Below are 14,208 nucleotides of genomic sequence, written 5' to 3' on the forward strand. Positions count from 1 at the left end.
ATGTGTGTAGGGGAGAGAAAGCAGTTCGAGGTTAAAAGAGACTTAATTCTGATTTTAATAAACCAATTAAAAAAGACAGGGACAATTGGGGAAATTTGAATAGGAATTGGGTTTCATATTATATTAAACCACTATTTTTAATGTTATGATGGTGGTATTATGGTTATATAAAGAAATATTATTTAGAAATGGATAATTAAGTATTTAGGGGAAGCTAGGCTCACGCCCATAATCCCAGCATTTTAGGAGGCTGAGGTGGGCGGATCGTTTGATCTCAGGAATTCAAGAAACTACCCTGGGCAACATGGAGAAATCTTGTCTCTACAAAAAATATACATATATATTTGCTAGGTGTGGTGGCATGCACCTGTAGTCCCAGCTGCTTGGGAGGCTGAGGAAGGAGGATCACTTGAGCCTCAGAGGTGAAGGTTGCCATGAGCTGAGATTGTGCCAGTACACTCCAATCTAGGTGACAGAGTGAGACCCTGTCTCAAAAGAACAAAAAAGTATTTAGAGATGAAATGTCAATAATGTCTTACACTTGCACTTGCTTTAACTTTTTTTTTTTTTTTTTTTTGAGACTGGAGTGCAGTGGCGCAATCTCGGCTTGCTGCAACTTCCGCTTCCCAGGTTCAAGTGATTCTCCTGCCTCAGCCTCCTGAGTAGCTGGAATTACAGGCGTGCACCACGTTGCCTGGCTAATTTTTGTATTTTTGGTAGAGACAGAGTTTTCACCATGTTGGCCAGGCTGGTCTCAAACTCCTGACCTCAAATCGTCCACCCACCTCAGCTTCCCATAGTGCTGGTATTATAGGAGTGAGCCACCACACCTGGCCTAAAATACTTTAGTGAAAAAAAAAATTGATAAATCCACTATGATGAAATGTTAGTAATTATAAAATCTAGCTTATGGGTATATGTGGGAGTTTTTTTATGTTCTCTCCTAAGTATGTTTGATATTTTTCTTTTCTTTTTTTTTTTTGAGACTGAGTCTCACTCTATTGCTCAGGCTGTAGTGCAGTGGCGTGATCTCGGCTCACTGCAAGCTCCACCTCCTGGGTTCACGACATTCTCCTGCTTCAGCCTCCCGAGTAGCTGGGACTACAGGTGCCCGCCACCATGCCCAGCTAATTTTTTGTATTTTTTTTTTAGTAGAGATGGGGTTTCCCCATGTTAGCCAGGATGGTCTCAATCTCCTGACCTTGTGATCTGCCCACCTCAGCCTCCCAAAATGCTGGGATTACAGGTGTGAGCCACCATGCCCAGCCGATATTTTTCAATTTTTCATAACTAAAAAAACTAAGCAAATGAAAACGTTTATTATTAATTTCTGGTGATAGAGTTGTACAAGAAAGAAAATATCATTATAATGTATTATTTCAGGAGTAAATAACCTTTAGATAGACAGAGTAATGTAACCATCAAATAGGATTTCAAATTTGAGAGGAGGGAAAGAGGGAGAAGTTGAAGGAGGAAGAAGAGGGGATTTCGGTTTTAAAAAGCTAAAATTTCACCTACCATACTATATAAAGTCAGTAAAAAATTTATCAAAAAGGAATAAAAGCATATTATAATTTCAGGAAAAATAGCTTGAAGAGTTGAGAATGTTTACTTCTAGGAAGCAGGACTAGAGGAGAAAGAAGGGGTAAAGCAGATTACTGATTTTCATTATTTCAGAAAAGGGTTAGGAAACAAACACAGAGACTTCTCTTTTAATACTACGGGGCTTTTACATTGTGTACATTATTTAATGTGAAGTTAATTTTGAATACTGTCATTAGCTATCTTTTTTGTTGTTGTTGTTGTTGTTTGAGATGGAGTCTTGCCCTGTCACCCAGGCTGGAGTGCAGTGGCGCGATCTCGGCTCACTGCAAGCTCCGCCTCCTGGGTTCACGCCATTCTCCTACCTCAGCCTCCCGAGTAGCTGGGACTACTGGCGCCTGCCACCACACCCGGCTAATTTTTTTGTATTTTTAGTAGAGACAGGGTTTCACCGTGTTAGCCAGGATGGTCTTGATCTCCTGAACTCGTGATCCGCCCGCCTCGGCCTCCCAAAGTGCTGGGATTACAGGCGTGAGCCACTGTGCCCAGCTGTCATTAGCTACCATTATAGCAATTAAATCTTTCATGTTTCCAAAAGAATTGTTTGATATGATTAACTCATGATGAAATAAATTAATCTGCTCTAAAATTACATAAGGAAACATTTTTAAAATTTGGATACCAGAAAAGATTACTTCTTGGGCCACACAATTATGCATCATAGTGAAAGTTTCACTGAGAAACTCAGCTCTAGTTGTTACCCGTGGGTATGGCAAAATGGCTCCTTTCTGTTAGTAGCTGGATCCTCAAATGTTCACTTTTTTTTCTTGAAAGGGGGATTTTTTTAAATAAATGTTTTAAAAAGAAATTTTCACATTTTATCAGTTCCTTATATCCTTTTACTATTAATATAATTGACCTTTGCATTTCCTTTTGCTTATACTCATTAGGATATTTTATAGCTCATAGTTTATCTTTTTTGCCTTGTATATCATATACCTCTATTTTTAAATTAAATTTCAACATGCAAACGATGATTCCTTCAAACCTGGTCTCATAATTTACCAGATATCATATTTTGCTGAACATAAATTTCAATAGCTATTCTCATGTATTTTGACCCTTAACTCATTTCTTCTGTTACATTTATGTTTTAGATTTGGTACACACAGAGGGGCAGCTTCAAAATGAAGAAATTGTGGTAAGTGAATATACTTTATAGAATTAAAAATTAACCTGCACAATGTATTTAGACTTTAAACCTATCTCCATAGTCATAGTTAGTAAATATCCTCATGATATTATAGGTTTGTACCTAAATCAACCGGTAGAGAAAGTTATTCTCAATAATAATATAAGCTAAATGTACATTCATAAATTAGGTTCTTACCTTTCATAGAGAGTGACGGCAAGATAAAACAATTCATTTATTTTTTGTTTTATTTTTCTCATTCATTTACTTTGAAGTATTTATTTGGTTTGCTTTCTTTCATTTGATTCTGTAGGCATTTTAGAATAGGAATGAAAAAAGGGTCGCGATGCCAAAATTGAATGTTAATTTAAGCATGAAAGGACAAGCGAGATTCATATAAGGGGAACTAGAGCATAGGATCAGCAACAAATAAGCCAAAGAGAGATGAGGTGGAAAGACAACCAGTATTTTTCGACAACATTCCACTGGGCTTTGCTTGTCAAGTGAAATGAATGCCCGTTGATGAGGAAGCTGCTGCCTCATCAGGAGTTCCGCTATTCCTGGTAGTTGGTCAGGCCCTGGTTTTAGACAAACACAAAACAACTGAATATCTATTTATTAGGTGGTCATGCTTTGTTTAATTAAAGTTTCCCTAAATGAGGGTTAAAATAGTACCTTATCCATTAAGTTTACTTCTTCACAACTTGCCAGAAGCTGCTATTAAATCAGTGTTTCAAAAAATTCTGTAGGAAGTTTTTGAATCCCATTAGTTCCTTTCTCTCCCACCAAAATTCACCCAAGTACTGGGGAGGCCAGTGAGGTCCTGAAAAATGATTAATGTTACTGAATTTTATCTTCCTGTTTTTTTCTGTCTTTACCTAGTGGGTTATGATTAGTAAGCCCCTGCTACCTTTCATATATTGTTTCAGGACTCCACTGTGGAGGGTTACAGCATTATAGAAAATTTGGAAAATAGCAAGGGGGAATGGGAGGCTGGAAATCACCCAGAATTTTATTACCCTGTCACAAAAACTTTTACTGTATTTATTTTCTTCTAGTTGTTGACCATATGCTGTACAGTTAGAATAATAATGTGTGAACAATTTTGTGTCATCTTTTTTTTTTTTAACTTAGTATTATATCACAGCCTTCGTAAGTACAATTTTAAAATAACATTTGCCAGTTGGCATACATTTAAACTAATTTTCTTTTTCTTCCTCTGTCATTACACAGTTTGTCCCCTCTGTAATACACAGGGGACATCTATGCATATTCCTGCTACTGGGACCTTCACCTTTTTTCTTACTTTCTAAGATTAAATTTCAAGGAATAGAATTACTGGGTGCAAGGTTGTAAACATACTTATAGCTTTTAAAATATATTGGCTAATTGCTTTCCAGAGAAATTATATAAATATAAAAATGTAGTCATGCTTCAGGGTAGCGTATTCTGAGGCAACATTAACCAAAGGAAACTTCTTTATTATGAAAAATACTTTAGAAAGACACTTTTTTTTTTTTTTGAGATGGAATTTTGCTCTTGTTGCCCAGGCTGGAGTGCAGTGGTGCTATCTCTGCTCACTGCAATCTCTGCCTCCCGGGTTCAAGCGATTCTCCTGCCTCAGCCTCTCAAGTAGCTGGGATTACAGGTGCGTGCCACCACGCCCAACTAATTTCGTATTTTTAGTAGAGACAGGGTTTCTCCATGTTGGTTAGGCTGTTCTCAAACTCCCGACCTCAGGTGATCTGTCGGCCTCAGCCTCCCAAAGTGCTGGGATTACAGGTGTGAGCCACTGCACCCAGCTGACACTTTTAAAAAATTAGAAACTGGGCATGGTAGCTCATGCCTGTAATCCCAGCACTTTGGGAGACTAGCTTTGAGGCTAGTTCAAGACCAGCCTGGGCAACACGGTGAGACCCTGTCCCTACAAAAAATGAGAGTTGCAGTTTTTAGCTCCAGTTGCTATTTTTCATCAAATCAAGGCTGGTATTTAGCTGATATGTACCACAACTATTATATGTAGCTGGCCTTATGTGTTGTTATATATTTAGAATATTACTCTTGCATCAAGCTGTTTCTTTTGCTAACTGCTTGTTAACAGTTAACTAGCACTGCTAAAAGCATTTATATTGATTTTTTTCCCATACAGGCACATGATGGCTCCGCTACTTACTTGAGATTCATTATTCTATCAGCCTTTGATCATTTTGCATCTGTGCATAGCGTTTCTGCAGAAGGAACAGTAGTCTCAAATCTTTCCTCATAATGATAACAAAATGCTCTTGCATGATTTTTTAACAATATATTTAAACAGGAAGTTGTCACTGATATACTTTATTAAAAGGATTTTTATCAATTTGTTTCAGTTTTTATTTACATTCTTTTCAATATTTGGGGTAAAGGAATTCTGTTTTTATCAATCAGCAGTACTGGCCACCATGGGGGAAATTAGAAAGGTTTGGCTTCAGTATATAGCTTAATCAAGGAAGTGACTGCACATGAAAATTTAATGGGTAATACATTGCATCCCCACAGCATCCACTCTGGTGCTCTTCAGATCGTAGTGCATTAATTTTTTAATTGATTGATTGATGCAAAGGACTAAGTGAGCAATATAGACAGTAAACAATGTAAGAGGTCAGAAAAGAGAAAGTACTTATGGAAGGGTTTCACTGAGGTCATGGAACCTGAGGTGGGCCCTGTAAAACGAGTGATTTTACTTTTTAATTTAAAAAAATATTTTTTTGCAGTAGGGTCTAGCTGTCACCCAGGCTATAGTGCAGTGGCTCGATCTTGGCTCACTGCAACCTCCATCCCCTGGACTCAAGCCATCCTCCCACCTCAGCTTCCCAAGTATCTGGGACTACAGGTGCATAACACCATGCCTGGCTAATTTTTGTATTTTTTGTAGAGAAGGGGTTTCACCGTGTTGCCCAGGATTGTCTCGAACTCCTGAGCTCAAGCGATCTGCCCACCTTGGCCTCCCAAAGTGCTAGGATTACAGGCATGAGCCACCGCACCCGGCCTTTACTTTTATTTGTTCTGGCTTGAAAACCTCAGAGAAGGGTTAGAAACACATAATCTTACTTTTTGTTGTTGTTTTTGAGATAAAGTCTTGCCCTGTCACCCAGGCTGGAGTAAAGGCTGGTCTCAAACTCCTGGGCTCAAGCAATCTGCCCACCTCAGCCTCCCGAAGCATTGGGTTTGCAGGCGTGAGCCACCACACCCGGCCCTCTTTCTCTTATTTAAGAATACTATTTCTTAAGTCCATGAAAAGATCTAGAAGCAGTGACATCCAAGTATCAGTGAGCACATCAAGTACCCAGATTGTGATCTCTAAATACCTTTCCCATTAATTGGAACCAAGACTCTTTGGAGGAATGGCCAATTCCAAAAGTGTGACAAGAAATAGACAAGATTAGCCTGGGACATTTTGTTGTGCCAGAAAGTAGACTAATGGATAATGTCAAGAGGATACAGAAGCTGACATGAAGGTACTCTTATTAGAAAAAAAAAAAAAAAGAAAAAAAAGGGCAATTTGAGCAGGAAAAAAAATTTTACAGTTGACTACAACCATACTGAATATATTTAAAAGTGAATCCATATTGATAGAAGAGAAAAAATAAAAGACCAAAACAAAACCCTCATTGGACTCCATGGGATGTAACTAGGGCAGAATTACTCATTTGAATATTTGTATTTAAAAAGAAAGAATTGGGCATCTATCATGTACAGACATAACCCTGGTAGATGAGAGAAAGTGCTTTGCAGAAGAATTCCTGCTCATTGATGTGGAAGATATGATAGAATTAGAGAATCATCATTAGTCCAGGCATGGTGGCCCACACCTATAATCCCAGCACTTTGGGAGGCCAAGGTGGGAGGATGGCTTAAGCTCAGAAGTTCGAGACCAGCCTGAGCAACATAGCTAGATCCCATATCTACAAAAAAAGTTAAAAATAACAAAACCAGGCAGAGTGGTACGTGCCTGTAGTCAGTCTCAGCTGCTTGGGAGGCTGAGGTGGTAGGTTTGCTTGAGCCCAGAAGATCGTGGCTTCAGTGAGTCATGATTGTGCCACTGCACTCCAGCCTGAGTGACAGAGCAAAACCCTGTCTCAAAAAAAAAAAGGAAAAAAGTTATTGATTTGCATGAAATTAAACATTGATATAGGCAACAGTCAGTGGATGAGCATTAATTGAAAGATTGGTGGGGAACTTTACAATGCAGGGATCTGAATCTATTGATTTATTAAAAATGGATTAACCAGTGTATCAGTTAGCTTTTGCTCTGTTACAAACCACTTCAAAGCATAGTGGCTTAACGCAACAATTTCATTTGCTCACAATTCTGGGGATATGCTGGCAGTTTTTTTCTGGCTTGTGCTTGCTTTGCTGTATCTGTGGTCAGCTGGCAACTCCTATGGTCTAGATAGTGTAGGATGACTTCACTCACATATTTTAAGGTTTGCAGGTTAGGGATCTAGGTGGCCTCAGCAAGGACTGTTCATCTCTGCTCCAAGTTGTTTCTTGTCCTCCAGGGGGCTAACCCAGGCTTCTTCAGATGATGGTCTCAGCCTTCTGAAAAGTAGCAAAGAGGGAAATCCCCAGTGTGCAAAGTTTTCTTTTTCTTCTGCTATCTCTAAATACAGTGCAAATGGTCTTTGAGTCTCTGTTTGCCATCAGATTTGCTGTTGTCTGCTTGCCAAATCATGTCATGTGTCCAAGCTCAGAGTGAAAACAAGAGGTACCTGCCCAAGGGCATGAATACAAGGAAATCTGAAAAAAATGGGGCCAAGCACGGTGGCCCATGACTGTAATCCCAGCACTTAGGGAGGCTGAGGTGGGCAAATCACGTCAGGTCAGGGGTTCAAGACCAGCCTGGCCAACACGGTGAAACCCTGTTTTCTACTAAAAATACAAAATTAGCCAGGTGTGGTGGCATGCGCCTGTAGTCCCAGCTACTCAGGAGGCTGAGGCAGGAGAATTACTTGAACCTGAGAGGCAGAGGTTGCAGTGAGCCGAGATCACGCCATTGCACTCCAGCCTGGACAACAAGAGTGAAACTACATCTCAAAAAAAAAAGAAAAAATGGGCTGGGGTGAGAGGGAGCCATTAATGCTACAATCTACTACAGTCAAACACAGTATGCTTCCTGATGTGATTTTATGTGAAGCACACAGACCAGCCTATGAAGTACTCTTGCCAAAATTACTGAACCTGAATTTAATCAAACTCTAGAGATAACCTCCATTTTCAGGAAACTCAAGAGATAGAGGAACAAGTAAAGCGACACTGCAAGGAATCAAATACACTAGTAGCCAGTAATACAGCTTACTGAAATGTCCAGATTTGTGCTTTTCCTGGACGTGGCAAGATAATACTTCTGGCATTTGCTTAAGTAGTGTCATGTGACCAGTTCTGGCCAATGAGATGAAGAATAATTGACTTCGAGGCTGAGGCATTTGATTGCCTATGTGAGACCCTTCGGGGTTCTTTTCCTCCTGTGCCATAATTGACCAACAATGTTCTACACAGTAACTACTTTTATCAGTCTGGGTCTGGAAGTGATACTGATGTTTAACAGGTAGCAGGGCTCCTCAAATCTTTCCTAGTAATTATAACAAAATGCTCTTGCATGATTTTTTAACAATATATTTATTTAAACAGGAAGTTGTCACTGATATACTTTAAAGTATTTGTATCAATTTGTTTCAGTTTTTATTTACATTCTTTTCAGTATTTTGGGTAAAGGAATTCTGTTTTTATCAGTCAGCTGTAGCTCAATCTGAGATGGGTATATAGGAGGAGTAAGAAATTAAGCTTCATTGTTTTAAGCCAATGAGATTTTGGAATTGCTCGTTACCACAGTATAACCTAGCCTATCCTAACTGATAGACAAGTCTAGAATGTGGCTCATCCTACAGGGCAAGCGACCTGGTTTCTTCAAAAAGTCAGTGGCATAAAAAATGTTAATTAAGGAAAGGGGCCTGCTCTAAATTCAAGGAGACCTAAGAGCTCCTATGACCACATGCCATGTGTGGATCGTGATGGATGCTGATTTGAATAGACAAACTGAAAAATGACTTTTTTTTTTTTGTTTTTTGAGACGGAGTTTCTCTCTTGTTGCCCAGGCTGGAGTGCAGTCGTACAATCTCAGCTCACTGCAACCTGTGCCTCCTGGGTTCAAGTAATTATCCTGCCTCAGCCTCCTGAGTAGCTGGGATTACAGGCACCTGCCACCACACCTGGCCAATTTTTGTATTTTTAGTAGAGTTGGGGGTCTCACCATGGTGGCCAGGTTAGTCTCAAACTCCTGACCTCAGGTGATCTGCCTGCCTCAGCCTCCCAAAGTGCTGGGATTACAGGTGTTAGCCACTGCGCCTGACCAAAAAAGGACATTTTAAGATAATTGAGGAAATTTTCTTGTAGACTGGGTGTTATTCCTTTTACTATGTGTGATACTGGCTTTAAGCTTATGTAATAAAATGCATGAGCTTAAATGCATATAGAACTATGGGTGACTGAAATGCATATAAAGCATATGAGATGCATATAGAACTATGGATGACTGAAATGGCCTGATAATCTGGAATTTGCTTACTATTTAAGCAGAGCCTTTATAAAGGAAAGAGGGTTAGTTGAAGAAGCAAATGTGGCAATAAATTATTGAATCTGGGTGATAGATATATGGAGGTTCATTGTAGGAGTATTTCTACTTATATATGCTTTAATTTTATTTATTTTTTTTTTGAGATGGAGTCTCGCCAAGTTTTTCTTTTTTTTTGAGATGTAGTTTTGCTCTTGTCCCCCAGGCCGGAGTGGGATGGCGCTATCTTGGCTCACTGCAACCTCCGTCTCCCGGGTTCAAGCGATTCTCCTGCCTCAGCCTCCCTAGGAGCTGGGATTACAGGCACCCGCCACCACACCCAGCTAATTTTTTTGTATTTTTAGTAGAGATGGGGTTTTGCCATGTTGGCCAGGCTGGTCTCGAACTTCAGACCTCAGGTGATCTGCCCACCTCAGCCTCCCAAAGTGCTGGGATTACAGGTGTGAGCCACTGCGCCCGGCCCGGAAAAGCAAATTTTAAATGGAGAAGAGTAGGAAAGGCATTTCAAAAGCCACCTTGGTATACCAGATAAGAGATGTGAAGGTGAGTAGTCATTCATAATGATGAATTTGGGGAAAGATGAATAAAAAAGTCTGAGTAGAGCAAAAAGTGAAACTAAAACTGAACATTACAGCTAGATCACAGGCTTTCAGGTATTTTCTTGTAACACTGGAACCATTTAAGGTTTTTGAGAAGGAATGTGAATTATAGCAATTGTGTTCATGTTCAATAAAATGAAATGCTGAGCATTTTCTTTTTGCCAAGTTTCTAAACTGAAATGGCAATAACTCTTTGTGTAAGAAACACTGTGTTGAGGCTTACAGATTGCTAAAAGGGATCTCCAGAGGTTATCTGATTGATTTCTTTGGCACAGGCCTGGTGAGTTATCTTTAAGTCTTTTTTCTCTGTCTTCTGTGGATGCAGGAAACAATTGATGACTGTAGAACACCCATTTCATATACGGTATTTGAAAACAGCATGCTTTAAACTTCATTTTTCTAGGCTTTAAAAAACTCATTCTCATTATCATCTTAAACCACTCCACATTTCAGGCAATAGATATGATATGTAGCTTTACCTTTTTGCTTTGTTTTGTATTTCACTGCTGAACTACCCCAATCACCTCTTTTTTTTTTTTTTTTTTTTTTTTGAGAGCAGGTCTGTTGCCCAGGCTGGAGCGCAGTGGCACAAACACAGCTCACAGCAGCCTTGACCTCACAGGCTCAGGTGACCCTCCCACCTCAGCCTCCTGGGTAGCTGGGACTACAGACACATGCCACCACGCCTGGCTAACTTTTTGTATTTTTATAGAGATGGGGTTTCACCATGTTGCCCAGGCTAGTCTCGAGCTCCCAGGCTCACAGGATCCTCCTGCCTTGGCCTCCCAAAGTGTTGGGAATATAGGTGTGAGCCACTGCTCTCAGCCCCTCACCTTTTTAAACTCTCGTTTGTCCTCAACTGGCATCCTCTTTCCCTTTCATGTGGCCTTTTCTCCACCTGCCCATGGACTCCTGACTGCCACTGTGCTGTGTGTACTATGTATTGAGGCCTTTGTGTTTGCTGTTTCCTCTGCCTGTAGTGCTCTTGCCACTGGTATCAGTATAGCTGGCTTCCTCATTGACATCAGGTCCTTACACAAAATTTCCTTCTCAATAAGCCTTTCTCTGGCCTCCCTATTAAAATTAGAGTGTTCCTGCACCTTACCCTCGCAAGACAAACACATTAAATCTTTCTTCCCTGTTTTATTTTTCTTCTTTTCTTAGGTTAGGGACCTGACACAGTCACCCTGTGTTCTGTATTTAGGAGTTCTTATACCTGACTCTTCATTTCTATCATTAAAATTCCACTTAAATTTTTTTCTTTTAATGATATTAATGATGGCCCAAGTATCCTTTGAAAGATGAGGGCAGTGCCACCTGCATTCAGGTGTGATCCTCTTGAGTAGGAAATTTAATCCAATTGAATTACTCGGGGCTCTCTCACCCTTATAGGGACAGCCCTGCTTATAACTGTCTAACATGTATTTTTTCTGTTTACCATGTATATCATGTTTATCATCTCTCTCACTAGAATGTAAGCTCCCCAAGGCAGGGGGTTTTTTTGCTTCTGCTCATGACTGTATCCTCAGGGCTTAGAATAGTGCCTGGCACATATATTCTCAAGAAATACCTGTTGACTGAATAAGTGAACATTGTTCATTTATTTGCACGCCTATATCTCTTTATACTATAGAATCTTTGAGGAGCTTTGAATAAAGCTAGTCAACAATATATGAATTTTTGGATCGCTTACTGTGGACCAATGCCTATCACAGCGCCTTGCATAAAGTTTAAACCAATAAATACTTATTTAAAGCGATGGATAAAAAAGTAAAAATTTAATGACCTTTTTACCATGTACCAAGTCTAGGCAAAGAAATATTACAGAAATGAAAATTGTGTTTATCACTCATTTATACAGATTTTTTTTTATAGCATATTGCATTTGTTGAGCCCTCTCTCAGGAATGCCTCTCTGCAGGGGTCAGGCTTGGGGAGGCATCCTTTGTGGGCTTCACCTTCTAGGTGATGTTCCAGCAACTCTTTGTAACTTGACCCTGATAGAGAGCCTTCTGGGAGATAGTGTGTGGCAGTGTACATCAAAGTTTTAAACATGCATGTAGTCTGACACAGAAATTCCATTTCTAGAAATATAGCCTAATAATCAGATAAAGGAATATACAAAGATAAGTGGACAAAATTTATAGCAATGATGTTTATAAGACAGAAAAACTGGAAACTACTACGCAGCCATATATTAGAAAGTATGATATATACAAACATTTTATAATGGGATATGAATTTTATATATATACATATATATAAGTTTATAAATATAAAATGGATACTTCTGGTTAAAGATGATGGGGTAAAGCGATTTTTACTCCATCCCCTTTCTCAAAACATTCACAACAAAAAGAATTATAAAAAGAAAAACATTTTATCTTCAAGGAAGCAGCTATAACCCCTAACATCAAAATGGGACGCCCACTCACTAAGTACTGTGAAATGAGGATTTTGGTGAAGGAAGAAGCTGAGAACTGGCATATGTTCTCTCAAAGCTAGAGACTTTATTAAGTGTGTCATGGTTATGAAAGGCTTATCCAACAGTCCCTTGATTAGATTGAAGAGGGCTGCAGGTGGCTCAGGAGGATGGAGAATGTCTCCAGAGAGCCTCGAGGTTAATAACAGAATGGCAGGGAAGATGGAGCTGGAGAGAATCAGGCAGGATACACCAGAGGAGACTGCTGGAGGTAAAGCATGATGAAGGAAGTTGTCTTAGCTCCAGCTGCTGTAACAAAATATCATAAACTGGGTAGCTGAAACAACAGACATTTATTTTCTCACCACTCTGGAGGCTGGAAGTCTGAGATCAGGGTGCTGGCATAGTTTCTGGTGAACCCTTTCTTCCTGCATTGTAGGTAGCTGCCACCTTGCTGTGTGCTCACACGAGCTCTTCTTTGTGTGTGTGCAGAGAGAGCATTCTGGTGTCTCTTAAGGGACACTATTCCTGTCTTATCAAGGCCACACCCTTATGACTTCATGTGATTTTCATTACCTCTATATAGGCCCTGTCTCTAAATAAAAGGAGGTTAAATCTTTGACATATGCATTTTGGGGGTTAGAGGGGCACAATTCAATCCATAGCAGAAGGTGAAAAAGCATCCAAAGTAAAGGGAGTGTAACTGAAGGGGATTTCCCTGAGCCCCATCTCAAAGGAAGGAATTTAGTTAATGATAGGCTACTCAAGACAGCGAATGTCAATGAAAGTTGCAGGTTGCGCCACCTGACTCCTCATCCCACACTATGTTTCAGCAGATAACAAGCCCCACTAATGAAGACTCATAATCAGAAAAGACCCAGAAGGGGACTGCTCTGGGTCAGGTTCTCTAGAAGCAGAGCCTCCAACAAGGATTCTTTGAAGAGTGATTTATTGAGGGAGCGCTCTCAGGAGAAACCTCTAAGGAAGTGAGAGAAGCAGGATCAGGCAGAGGGAAAAATTAAACATGGCTTCTGCTGAAGTCTAGCCTCAGTCTGATCCCATAGGGAGCTCTGAAGCATGACTGGCACCGGAGAAGTAGACTGCCCCACCTTGCAGCAAGGGAAAAGGCTTTGGAATTTCAAATCCATCAGTCATTGGCTGTGGGCCACACTCAGGTGAAGGACATAATTTCACAGGTATTTCTGGGTAAGATAGCTCCTGTCATGAGGGCAAATTCTCAGCAAAGAGTGCATCTGTGAGCCATTAGCAGCCAACACTCACAGCAGCTGGCTCATGAGTACAATGGCTTGGTAAAAGGCATCTGGGCAGAGCACCAACAACACCTACTATAGCAGCGGTTCTCAAAGTGTGGTTCCTGGGACAGCAGGATCAGCCTCACCTGAGAACTTGTTAGTAATGCAAATTCCCTAGCTCAACCTCAGATCTGTCTGAATTGTAAATTCTGGAGATGAGAACCAAGAATCTGTGTTGCAGCAAGCCCTCCAGGTGATTTTGTTGCATGCCCAAGTTTGAGAACCATTGAACTACACTGGCCTATGGCTAGCAACTATAAAACAAAAGGATTGGAATTGAACCCAAACCTCTTGCAGTCTCCTGCACATAGCCCTTTTCCCACCTTTGCCCTTGTAGTTCTCCTCACTTGAAATGCCCTTCTCCCTTCCCATCTTCTCCAGGCTCCCATCCCAAATTATGGAAGTACTGGGCATCTTTGAAGACCAGCTCAAATGCCACCAGCTCCAAAAAGCATTGTTGGATTCACCCAGCTCAGAGGATTGCTGTCTCCTCTGTGCCCTCTGAGCACTTAGTCTTCACTCTAACATATACTC

At 40.3% G+C, this 14,208-nt stretch overlaps 1 protein-coding gene across 12 annotated transcripts in view; it reads left to right on the top strand.

Annotated features, from left to right (window-relative positions):
* IFT25 (intraflagellar transport 25) overlaps window positions 1–11,639 on the top strand; it is a 31,608-nt gene extending 19,969 nt beyond the window's left edge. For 6 of the 12 annotated variants that reach the window (XM_034965562.3, XM_034965573.3, XM_034965580.3 and 3 more), the window contains exons 5-6: window positions 2,700–2,743; window positions 9,547–11,639. In XM_034965562.3, coding sequence (XP_034821453.1) covers window positions 2,700–2,743; window positions 9,547–9,873 — 371 coding nt within the window. In that variant the 3' untranslated portion in view covers window positions 9,874–11,639. Of the gene's footprint in view, window positions 1–2,699; window positions 2,744–4,883; window positions 5,091–9,546 lie in introns of those variants that run through there. The other 6 variants (XM_057298803.2, XM_057298805.2, XM_055092452.2 and 3 more) reach the window with 1 other exon arrangement.
* Window positions 11,640–14,208: the final 2,569 nt, after the last annotated feature.

Source organism: Pan paniscus, chromosome 1 (genome assembly GCF_029289425.2).
Source record: "Pan paniscus chromosome 1, NHGRI_mPanPan1-v2.0_pri, whole genome shotgun sequence".
NCBI classification, from domain to species: domain Eukaryota; kingdom Metazoa; phylum Chordata; class Mammalia; order Primates; family Hominidae; genus Pan; species Pan paniscus.